General features: G+C 51.0%; 1 protein-coding gene across 1 annotated transcript in view; it reads left to right on the top strand.

The window, feature by feature from the left end:
* Window positions 1-10,853, top strand: part of GRAMD1B (GRAM domain containing 1B) — a 176,738-nt gene extending 165,885 nt beyond the window's left edge. The window contains exons 18-20 of the mRNA XM_029209028.1: window positions 2,495-2,602; window positions 2,909-3,026; window positions 5,540-10,853. Coding sequence (XP_029064861.1) covers window positions 2,495-2,602; window positions 2,909-3,026; window positions 5,540-5,629 — 316 coding nt within the window. The 3' untranslated portion in view covers window positions 5,630-10,853. The remainder of the gene's footprint in view (window positions 1-2,494; window positions 2,603-2,908; window positions 3,027-5,539) is intronic.
* The last annotated feature ends 1,370 nt before the right edge of the window (window positions 10,854-12,223 follow it).

Below are 12,223 nucleotides of genomic sequence, written 5' to 3'. Positions count from 1 at the left end.
AAAGGAAGAGGCCTTCCTGATCTGCGTGCCTGTAGATGGTTGTGTCATGGACAGAAACCTGGAACTTAGAGGAAAGTTGTCACAGAAGATGCCGTCAGTTCCCGATGTCTCTGAGCTGCCATAGATAGATATTTCTTGATGTGGACCTGGAGCTTAGGACGGAAGTTCAGGCTGCAGTTGCAGATTTAATTGTCGGTAGCGTTAAAGCCATGGTGGGAATGAGATTGATCATCGGAGGAGAGTATGGAGCGTGAGAAAGGAAATGGGCTGAGGACAGACCTGGGGACCACGCAGGGAGAGGGGCCTTTGAGGGTCACGAGGGGGGCTCTTTTGCTAACCTTACCTGAATTTGTAACATAAAAGTAGATGCAAAAGTCTTCTGACTATGGCATAAGAAGCCAACATATTTTTACACAATTAAATGCAAGGACAACCGTAAAGCCAGTAGAATTCACGTTTGGCCGCATCGTTTTAATGTGATTCATGCCACTGTTAAAACTAAATCTCTGGTGTTGGTTTTGGTCAACAGAGAACTCTAACCTTGGGTTAGTTCTGTTTAAGCTCTCTGTGTTTTGTCATTATTTAGTAGAGAAGGCCAGTGGCCTGAGTAAATTTTATAGCATATTAACAAACGTTGGCGCTTTGTTCATTTAGGATAATTGGGCCTCGTCATTCAACCCTACAAGGTCCAGGCGTTGGGTCTGCTCCCAGCCTGTGAGTGGAACCTTCTGGTACAGTGCAGGTTGCCCTGCGTCTTAGAGGCCCCGGCTGCCATAAGCCTGCCCTGTGGTGACCCCAGCCTCCTACCGCTTCTCTGTTTAGACCACCCCCAAGCCTTCACTCGGGAAGCGGGCAAGGGTATCCCTTGACCTCCACTGAGCACAGACAGGACTGTAAACACAAACCCAAACGCAAGTACTAAGATTGTGTGCAGCACACACTGAGGAAGTGGCATTCAGGTGGTCCAGGCGCACTGATGCAGTTAAAGGTGGTATCATTGAAATTCGATACAACATTAAGAAGTTCTCGTGGAAAACTCAGGAGAGCCCCGAGAACACAGCCGAGTAGCCCCAGGGATTTGCAGCTGCTGCTCTAAGGAATGCCGCCTTCCATAGTGCTGGAAGCCCAGGTGAGAAACACAGTAACACACGCCACACACACCACACACCACACACCACATGCAGCACACGCTTTGAAAGGTCAGAGGCTTAGTATAGGTTTTCTTTCTTTGTTGGTCTTTTTTCCACCTATTTGTTTTATCTTCCCGTTTTTGTCATTCTTTTTCCTGTGTGTCTGTACTTCCTCCTTTAATGAAAATAACTGCTCCTTGTGGAGGGCTTCACATACATTCCTTCCATGCACATAACAACCTCAGCAGGGTAGGTATTATTGTCCTGTTGAAGGAACTGGCTTTCAGTGAATCTAGGAAACTTGATTGAAAGTTGAGATGTTTCAGCAGTGAGCCAGGCTTTGTGCCCAGTTCTGCGTGTCTGCGTCCTCTCTTTCCCAGAGCTTTCATCTCTCCATCCCATGAACCTCTGTTATAAAATGATCTTTAGGCCACTGAGGCCAAGAGAAGAGAATTCCCACAGGCCTCAGTGACTCTTCATCATTCCCCACTGGGTCCCCCGGCCCCTGGTTTTCCTGCCACCTCCCTGACTCTGAGCACTTCCAGCCCATCCCTGAGAAGCCTCGACTGGTCCTCGTGCCCCGTGCAGGGCTGTGGCAGGTGCACGGAGGAGACGGCAGCTCTCGGGCAGTTGTGCTAACATCTGGGAGGCGTATCAGGGGCAGAGCTGGGAATCCCACTGGAATTCCTCCCCCGGTTTGGATTTGTAGGAGGAACCTTGTCTCTACTGATCACCCTTGAAGTGCTAAGAGTCTGTGTGCAGTTGCTCCCAGCGCCCCCCTTCCTTCCTGCTAGATGTCCCCATCCTGCTGTGTCTCTGCTCCCGCCATTTCTTTGTCATGGACGCTCACTTTCTCTCTGCCTCGGGTTGAGCGGGCTTTCCCCTTCCCCACACGAGCCTGTTTCTAACCTCTGCCTCCTCCCTGTTTTTCTTCCTTGCTCCCACTGGGATCTGTTTCAGGTGCTGACTCTATGATTGCTTCTTTTACCCCATCATCTCTTTTCCTCTCCATCTTACCTCGCTTCCCCCAGCACCCAGGTTCTGGGTGACTTGTATGTCTCTCCTTTCTGTTGCGTTCACCCCACACGCCTCTCCACGGCCCTTTCCTGGCCCCTCCAGATGACACTGCTTCTCTCTCTCTCTCTCTCTCTCTCTCTCTCTCTCTCTCTCTCTCTCTCTTCCCCCCCCCGCCCCCCGCCTCCGCTGCATCCCTCTGGCTCACTTAACCACTCCCTGCGACACGTCGGGTGACCCAGTGGTCAAGGACAGCGGCCCCTGGGCGGGGGAGTGCCCGGCTCTGAGAGGGAGGGGCTCCCCCAGACGCCGGCTCATGGCTCTCGCTTTCCCCCTTGTCACCTTCTTAGTCTGGTGCTGCTGGTCGTCCTCAACATGATGCTCTTCTACAAACTCTGGATGTTGGAATATACCACCCAGACCCTCACTGCCTGGCAGGGTCTGAGGCTCCAGGACAGGTAACCCCTTGCTCCCACCTTCACCCCAGCCAGTACTGTGTCCCGGCTCCTGCTTCCCAGTCTCCTTGGGACGGCCCTGCTGCCCTTGGCCAGGGGATAACCCTCTGGGATGAGTGCCTAGGCAGGCTCTGAAAACTGTCCCTGTAGTTTCAGTCTGCTTCTGATTTGGGGCACAGGGGAACCAGGGCACTGAGCAAAGGACAGAGCGCTCTGATGTGGCTCTCTGTCCTTTAGGGGTCTGGGCGCATAGGACAGTCAGCGGGCCATAACTCCAGCTGCTGGGGTACCCCTTCTTCTACCCCACAGGTTACCCCAGTCTCAGACAGAGTGGGCCCAGCTCTTAGAGTCCCAGCAAAAGTACCACGATACCGAGCTCCAAAAATGGAGGGAGATCATCAAATCCTCGGTGATGCTTCTTGACCAGGTGAGATGCCCCCACCGTCCCTCCTTGCCCTGGTCTTACGGAGATGGGACTTCTGTCCTGTGCTCTGAGGACAGCGCCATCTCCATCATCGCCCACCAGATGCCCTCCTCCCATTCGTTCTTCCCTCAGGCCATCCATTGTTCTGATTTGAAAGCCACCCTTGAGTGAGCTGTGGGAGACACCCGTGTATTCCCCAAAATTATGTCAGTGAAATAACACACTGGATTTGCAGTAGGAAAACTGTAGGTTAGAAGGAAGGAGAGCTAATTTTTCTTCTTGGTAACCCATCGCCATCTGACAGGCCTTGAAAGAGATAACCCCCTTTTTGCAGAGATTTATCTTCCCAGAGGGCGTGTCTTTCTAACTCCTTTTGACGTGTGCTCCCCTCCCCCACCTCCTGCCCTCAAAACATGCACACAACACCCAACGCCCAGGCCGTGGCCCCTCCTCAGGGGCCGTGCCGAGAGTCTGGGAAGATGGCTGGTACCGTGTCTCCTTTTCATAACGTCTTCTTGGTACGGTTTTCTTTCTGAAAAACTAGATGCGTCTTTTTAAGAAAGTCGTTCTGGGGCAAAATCAATAGTTAGCTTCATTTTATCAGACTGAGGTAGAATCCTAATCTTGCCACTGACTAGTTTTGTGACCTCAGGCAAAGGATTTAGTATTAGGGACCTTCGGTTCCTTCATTTATAAAATTGGAATTATAATCATTGCTTCGTGAAATTGCTGTCACATTTGATCTGATGGCCCATGGGAGGCACTCGTTAATATTCAACTTTATTTCCCCTTCATGGTTTGCTTTCTCAGCTCTAAATTAAGGGTAGAGAAGTTTAATGCAGTGATCATGATCCAGTTTAATGGGTTTAGAGTGTCATGCCTAACATTGGAGCCACATTTAAGGAGGGCATTTTTTTTTTTTAACCAAAGGAGGGCAGACAACACAGCAAGGAGTTTGGAAGCTCTGGCCTATCAGGAAGGCTTGAGAGAAGTAAAGATGTGCTCAGGAGCAGGGAAGACGGGTGGGTGAGCAGCACGGGACAGTCTTCAGACGTTGGGGTCTAACATCTAGAAGAAGGGTTAGACTGCTGTGAACCTCCAGGGGACTGAACTAGGGCCAGAAGTTATAGGGAATCGGATTTTTGAGTCATCAGCGAAAAGCACACTCCTTATGGAGAGAGCAGTCCAGCAATGGAACGGGCTGCTTTGAAGGACTAACAGTGCTCAGAAGGTGATGTGATGATGTGGGGTGAGGGACTTATGAATTAAAGGCGGGGGGCAGTTGGACTGGATGACCCGGTCCCCTTCCAGCTGTGGAATTCTATTCAGGGTGGGTCTCCTTCAGGAGCTTGGGGCAGGCAGACCTGTAGCCTCGTAGACTCGACTCTACAAGCATTAAGATCGGTGTCTCGTTCCGTTCCCTTGATTTTGTTTTTCGTTTTTCTTTTCCCCCTTTTTTGGGGGTTGGGGGTGCGGGGGCGTGCCACACTGCGTGGCTTGTGGGATCTTAGTTCCCCGACCAGGGATTGAACCCAGGTCCTGCCACTGAAAGCGCCGTAGTCCTAACCACTGGACCGCCAGGGAATTCCCATCGTTCTGTCCCCTTTAAAAGAACATTAATGGGCCCCTCATCCCTCCTGATATCGAAGAACTAAAGAGAAGAAAGTGACAGATTAGGCCGAGAGATCAGAGGTTCTCAAAACCCGTAACTGTTTACCTGTGAAATGTTAACCGTCCTGTGTTAACAAGGCAGCTTACCTAGAGCCAGGGTAGGATTCTACCGCTCGAATTACCCCATGTAAACTCCATCCCGTGATGTGGGGTGTATCTGTTTCTTAAAGAAGGTTAAGATTCAGTTAATTCAATGACGTGGGTACAGCTAGGAGCCTACTCAGTTTTCTGCTTGGCACCTGGGGTGTACAAGGTAAGGATAAGACAGTGCAGTCCCAACACAGCTGAAACAAAGCCGTTAAAGATGACTGCAGCGCAGAGCCCCAGTGAGGGGTCCATGAAAGGCCAGGAGAGAGAGAGATGGCTGTGAGCCAGAGAAAGTTTGGAGTTGTTCTGGGCCTTGATAGTAGATGGGTGAGGTTGAATGGGCAAGAGAGGAGTCTGAGCTGGGGGAACAGTGTGACAAAGGTACCAGGAGAGGAGGAGAGTGTATTCAGGATCACAGGGAAACCAAGCCGAGTGAGTAGAAGACCGATCAGTGGCGTCGGACGCGGGTCCTGATAGCAACAGAACGTTCACGAGAATTCTTAATTTCGTGAAACAAGGACCACAAGTCATTGAGACACAGCACCCCTTACCCCAGGGGTTCCCAGTGCTCGATCGGCCATCCCCCTTCAGCCTGAGACTGTGTCCCTTGAGAACGACCCTTGTTTCAGGAGCCTGCTGCCTTTAGCTGCCCGGCCTGGCGGGGGGACCTGCCATACGTGGGTGTGGCGGGTGCTGCTGAATGGAGGAGCCCACTGAGGGCACAAACCCGGGCTGGGGTGGGCTTCCCTGTCTTACAGATGAAGGACTCACTCATCAATCTTCAGAACGGCATCAGGGCCCGTGACTACACATCAGAAAGTGAAGAGAAGAGGAACCGCTATCACTGACAAGGCAGGAGCGGGGGCAGCTGCAGGAGGCCTGTGCAATACATGTACATAGACCATATAAATATATATGTATAAATAGAGAGAGAATATAAATATATATATTATATACAGATTTTAAAAAGAGATGATGCCTATGTACCAGGGAGAAGGAGCGGGCCCGCCCCCTGTGCTGGCCGGCGGAGGGGCCAGGAGGGCAGGGACCACCTCTCAGCACCCACCTCCCCTGAGCCTCTTCCTCTCCGTCCTCTCGTCCCCACCCTTTCCCTCGCTGGCCATTCTTGGCTCTGAGAAGGGAGACGTGGAGCCAAAGTTATGCCTGTGAAGACCCTGGGGTTGTGAAAAGAAGTCTCAAGGGGGCATTGCTTAAGGTGCTTCATTCCCTAATCCCCTTTTGATTTGTTTCCAAAATAAACGAGAATCTTTTTTTCCCCACCCAACACTTCCCCAAGTGTTCTCTTGGGGACAAGGAAGCATCAAAAGCAGGGCGCAAGCTAAACTCTACCACATGAGGCCGCCCCCTGTATGTGGACCGTGCACCACGAGTCAGGTGCAGAGGACTGTGGGACAGCTGGGGAGGCTGCTCTGGAGGGTTTGGGCTTCGTAGCCACAGGCTCCTGAGGGCTTGTGTTCTGAAGGGCATCTCCTCCGTCAGCCCCTGTACCTTCCTCTACCCTGCGTGGGGTGTGGACCCGATAAGGGCTGGGGATTTCTTACTTTCCCCCCCCCCCCCCCCCCCCTTCTCTCTGGTCTTTTCCCAGGCTGGATCTGGGTGAAGTGTCACTTTTTAGTGCCTAAAGCCCTATTTTTCCTCTGTGCCCTAAGAGCACATTGTTTATTCGTCAGGGTGGGAGCATTTTTGATCTTGTTAAACCTCTTTAGCGACTGTAAGCAAGTCAGGTCTGTGGCTCTAACCCCTTCCCTTAGAGCTCTCATTTGATTTCTAGGATGAATCAGGGTGTGTTCTAGGGCCTCCAGGGTTTGAGGGTGAATGCACTAGCCGTGTAAGAATTGTAGGGTCTAACCACAGAACTACTGTGGGTCGCGAGCACCTATATCCAAGCACTCTTTGGCGGCCAGCCTCATTTCCTCTCAGCGAGGAACCAGCTTAGTCAAGGGAGACAACCGTCTGAGACACTTTGCACATGAAAGAAGGCCTAAGCCTTGGAGGGAATGGATTTGGCCGAGGTGCGTAGGTTTGGGCAGGAAAAAGCCAGATGGAGTCTGCCCCACAGAGGGCCATCCCAAACCCTGTTTCTGAGAGCTGGGAGTGGAAGTTCTGGCTGAGGGAGCAACCAGCGCCTTCTCTAGTCTCTGGCCCCAGAGAGGTATGAGACCACTAAGGAGTAGAAAGAAGACCATGGGTTAGGAAAGTGAGTCATCTAGGGCCTTTTGGGGGCTGGCTCACAGAACTGATGGCCCATCTGGGCAGGCTTACCATCCTTCACACACTAACTACTATCTCTCCCTGTGATGACCCAAGGAGTCCTGCCAGCCCCAGGCAGAGCTTGTAGAGATTCTTGATCAGGAAAGGATTATACCAATTTGGCAAGGAGAGATCTTCCAGATCGCTTGTTCTAGTGGACCCCTTGGTGGAAGGGGCAGAGGAAAGAAAGGTAGATTTGATCACTGATCTAGCCCAAAAGAAGAGCATGTTGTATTCTCTTGGACTGGCCTGAGCATCCCACTTTAGCCATTAAAGAAAGTTTTTGACTCTTCAGTCTGTCTGAGAAGAGGGCCTCATTATTGCCCTAAGGGCAGGATGAGAAGACAGAAAGATACACACCCAGGCCATCCCCCCCAGGGGGAGTAGGATGAGATGGATGATTCCATAATGGTCATCTAGAATGTTGATATCCCTTCTTTAGAAAAGGAGATATGAGCAAATGGAGTTGCATGTAATCCTTGTGAAGTGTGCATATGCCCACAGGCCAGCGGCTCAAGATCATATCTGTCCTTGTCCCTGTCCGGGACTTCGAATGGGAGACCCTGGTGAGGGTCAGGGTTCATGGGCCGTGAGCCAAAGAAGGAGAAACAGTGCAGGCTGCTAGGAATTTTCTGGTTGGAGTAGCCAGAAGTCAAAATTATTCCCCGAAACTTTTGAAAGGAAAGGACAAGTGATAAATTCACTAATTTATTCCATACATATTTATTTATTTAAATTATTCAATTATTAAAGGTACCATATTGGGACCTTTGGGATGACTTTAAAAGGACTCTTTGCTGGGAGGAAAGTGCTGTAGTGGGCCTGGCTACGCGGAATTGTTCGGCTTTTGCTTCACCTCTCGGGCCCCTCTCAGGGAGGAGTAGGTGACAGGGAGGGATGTCCAAGGAACCCTCTTGATTTCTGGGGTTTTGAACCCGGGAGACAGTGTGTGCACGTGGGGAGCATCTCTTGGCCTGCCTCATTGCTAAGAATCACGGATCGTTTGTGGGAGCTTTCTAGTCTAGTAATTTTTTGATTTTCAAACCAGGAGAAAACCAACAGCTGTGTTCACTCCCAAACAAAAGCTTTTCCCCTTTATTCAGGAACCTGTCAAAGAGAAGGGCCCTCTGCCCTAGCAGCTCAGTCTGGGAGTGAAACTCGTAAATAACATTGTGACTCATGGCTGGCAGCCCTGGCTTGGAAGCGAGCATTAAAACCACCACGTCTTATGTTATTTCTTCCAGCCAGGGCATTTTTTTGTTTTGTTTTCTTTGTTGTTGTTTGGCTTTTTTCACGTAAGAACTCAGTCATATAGGAGTCTTTCTGCGAGGACTCATGAGGTGAGACATTCGAGAGCTTGCACTCAGTTTCAAAGATTTTGCCGTTTCTAGACAGGTGAGAACAGCAGCGGGTCTGCACTCTACTCCTGCTGACTGGGGGGGAATTGACGGGACTGGTGTTGGAGAGGCCAGTCATGTCTGTAACTCTCTCCTTTCCCCCATCCCACTCCCTAGGACAAAGGGATAACATTCCAGGACAGCAAGGTCAGCAACTTAGAGCTCTCTGGAAGGGCAGCGAGCTGAGGGGTTCAGGGGACCTGGGCCTGAGTCCTGACTCTGCTGTTGGGCAGGTCACACACCCCCACACACATAGCCCCGGTCTCTGAGCCTCTGGAGCCTCATATGTAACAGGAGGGGCTTGAGCTAGACTGTCCCTAAGGTGGATTCTAGCTTTGACATGATCTTGGAGGCTGGGTCAGAGACTGGCGAGGCTGGGCTTTCTCAAACTTGGAAGGTGCCTTGCCAGGAGAGGACAAGCCTTCTGGACTAGAGCCTCCCTGGAGTTTAGATGAGTCGTAGGGCAGGGTCTGGGTTCCCAGGAAATCCAGGGTAGTTAAATCTTCTTCACGTGCTAGGAGGGGCAGGGAGGTCCAATGAGAGGTGGGTGGGGGAGGGAGAGGGAGAAAGATGAAGCTTGCTGTATTGCTCGGTGTTAACCTAGGAGGGTGTTTCTTCCTTTGCTGGCCTAGTCTTACTTTGTAAGCGTCCTTTTGGACTTTCTCTCAGCTGGGAAGAGGAGGATGGTGGCAAGGACACTGTCTTGGATTAAGCCCACCTTCCGTCCCTGGGCTGTGAAGCCTTCCATCCGTCTATCCATCCTCCCTCCTTCTTGCTAGAGCAAACGGTGAAGAGAAGTCATTCCTGCTTCTACCATCTCTCTTTTGTCTCCAACTTTGTTGGGGTTTGGATTAAGTGTGAAGCTTTGGCTAAAATCCTTGGGTTGCCTTAGAGCGCTGACACTAAGAACTTGGGATTACAAGGAAGGGGGAGGACCAAGAAAGCGCAAGAGGAATGCTTTGATAGAAGTGGATTCTCTCCATTGCCCTGTCTGTGACCCAAGCTTGACCATGTCCATACGTTTGCAGGCAGCACGTCTAGGGTGAAATCTTGGAGGAAGGATTAGGGAGAGAATCTTTCTGGACTGTGTGGTCTCAGAAGAATCCTTTCTGCGCCATACCATGCTGTGTCTTTAGCTCTTCAGGGCAGCCAAGGCCAGCCCTTCCTCCCTAGGGGCCCCCAGGAGAAATAGCGCTCTCCTCTCTTCCCCCAAGTGGTAGGGCACCCCCTGACTCCACCTGCCCACTCCAGTAGGAAGCTTGAGAACCTCTCTTCCTGACTCTCTCCTCCTCCGTCCTTCGTCTCTAAGCTGTGGGACAATCATCCCATCCACCACTTAACATCCCCGACCCTCATCCCCCAGCTTCCAGCAGGCTGGCCCCACTCCCCTCCACCTCTAGGTTTTCTTCCAGAAGATGCATTTTTGGGTCCGAGAGGAGCACTTTCTGGAAGGCCACCTTTTAGCGGCCCTGCTTGCCTGACGTGCAGCAGGAACTTGCCCACCGCGCAGAGGGCTGCCCCCGCCTCCCCACCTCTCTGCCCGCCTTGTTACCTCACTCCTGCTCCAGCCGTGGCTGCGATGGACCCAGCCAGCTCCCTGTTTTGGCGTTCCGGGGGAAGCTCAGGGGTCTGGGCCATCGTTTTCTGTTGCGACTTGAGGTCCTCAGCAGGCCTGGAAGCCTGGACTGGAGCCTTGGCTGCTGGCGAGAAGCACTTTGCCTGCCAAGAGGAGTTGATGCCAGACGATGTACCCGACATGTGAAGGCATTAAAGAACATTGTCACCTCTGCCCCTTGGCCCTCCTTGCTTCTCTCAACACGATGAGACACTGCAGAAGCAAAAAATGGTGGCCTCTGCTCCAGGCAAGTCAGCTGGCTGTGTCTGGGGAGTTGGCCCTGGGCTTGGGTGCCACGCACTGAGATGGCAGAGTAAAAGCAAGCATTTTTGCCAGCAACAGTGTGTGGCTCCCCACATTTCTCTGTCCTGCACTCTAGGGCCAGACCACTCTCTGCATGGACCAGACCATCTTCCCAAACCCATGGTGCTTTCCCCCCAACTCAACCTAGACTCCAAGGTGGGGAGGGATGGGTCCGAGGCCGTTGTGGCCCCTGGAGAATCCTGACATGGGGGTGGGGCTGGGGTGAGGCAGAGGGAGCATCCCCAACCCCTGCCCTGGGCCATTACGGGGAAGAACACAGGTTGATTGCAGTTGAGTTGTCTGGCCACCTGTATTTGGAGCTATAGCTGTACTTTGCCTGGCGCTGTGCGCAAGGTCTAAAAACTTAACCGCTAGTACCTAGAGACAAACGAGGCTTCCCGGTCAAATCGTAATGTAAAGTAGCTAGAGCCATGGAGGTACAGTATGAATTAAAAGAAAAAAAAGTATTGAACTACATGTAATAAACGGTGTGTGTGTTCATTGCTTGATTCGTTAGTCCTCATGGTCCCAGATGTTTTTGGTCTTCCCAGGTGTGATCACAGCAAGCCCTGAAGGCATGTGTTCACAGGCACACACACAGACACACGTGCACAGCCAGCCATCTAGGACCTCCTTCCCAGGGGAGGGCGGCGGCCTGATGAAGTGGAATGGATAAGAAGTTTGGGAATCAGATCTGAGTCCAGATTGCAGCATCACTATTTACCAGCTGTGTCCTTGGGCCCCGACCATTACTGCCAACCGCAGTTTATTTTAGAGATAACATAAAATATATGTGTGTATATGTGTGTGTGTCTGTGTTTCTTAGTATAGTGGCTAGTACTATATGAAGATAATTTTATATCATTATTAATCATTGTTAATGATTTTATATCATTATTAATCAATCAGTATCAATCAGTAGTAGTGTTATTCTAGGAGTGTATGGTAGACTGAATCCCAGTGACAATTTCTTGTGTAACTTTTCCCTTTTGGGGCCTTGGCACTTCTAGGAAGACACACATTGGGGGACAGCGTTGCTTTATTTCCTTAATGTTAGCCAACCTGGTAAGGGAGTGGGGCCCCCCCCCTTCACTAGGTCTTCCTTGCTGGGAGCCCCTCACCAACTTGTTTGATGTCATTCAGGTGAGAACACTCTGGCTCTTGGATTCCTTTGTATTTGGGTAGGGAAGGAAAGAAGGGAGACAGTATGTTTAATTCTAGACTATTAAATGTATTTTTCATTCTCTGGGCATATATCCAGTGATTGTGAGTTCAGGAATTGATGTGGGCTGGGGAGGTAGGTAGAAGCCATAGTATGTGTAGCAGACACACACACTGGAGCAAAACCAGAGCAAGCAGTGTTTAGAGACACTTTATTGACATGAACAGGGAGTTTACTGAAAAACACCACATACAGGCATTAGGTTGTTGAGAGCTTGAGTGGTCAGGAACAACATTTCTCAAGTTCAGAAAAAGATTGGCTGTGGAAAATCAAGAAAAAGCCACACGAAGGTGACAACATGGTGACGAGTTCCATGGCTGTACGAATTCGCTGATCGTGTTTGGTGCCTCACAAACCTACAAGCGCTCGTCCTTCAGTGCCTCCCTCCCTGTCACTCTGCCCAAAAAAGAGTAATACCAGCTTTGAGGCTTAGCTGGCCTATGATAGGGGTTGAGTCTGAGCTACAGCTCAGACTCGCTTCAAATGTGCATCTACTGGGTCCTACTACAGCCTCAAGTAAGGGGAGGGGTGCCAAACATGGGTCGTCTGCCATGGTAGCGTTTTAGAGACTAGGAAAGGCTTGGATGATGATATTTTTAAAACCTAAGGGCGCAGGGCACACTCAGGGTCTAGA

Source organism: Monodon monoceros, unplaced genomic scaffold (genome assembly GCF_005190385.1).
Source record: "Monodon monoceros isolate NGI ecotype Baffin Bay Population unplaced genomic scaffold, NGI_Narwhal_1 Super_Scaffold_7, whole genome shotgun sequence".
NCBI lineage: Eukaryota > Metazoa > Chordata > Mammalia > Artiodactyla > Monodontidae > Monodon > Monodon monoceros.
Note: the sequence above shows the minus strand (reverse complement) of the source record. Positions and strands in the feature narration are given on the sequence as shown.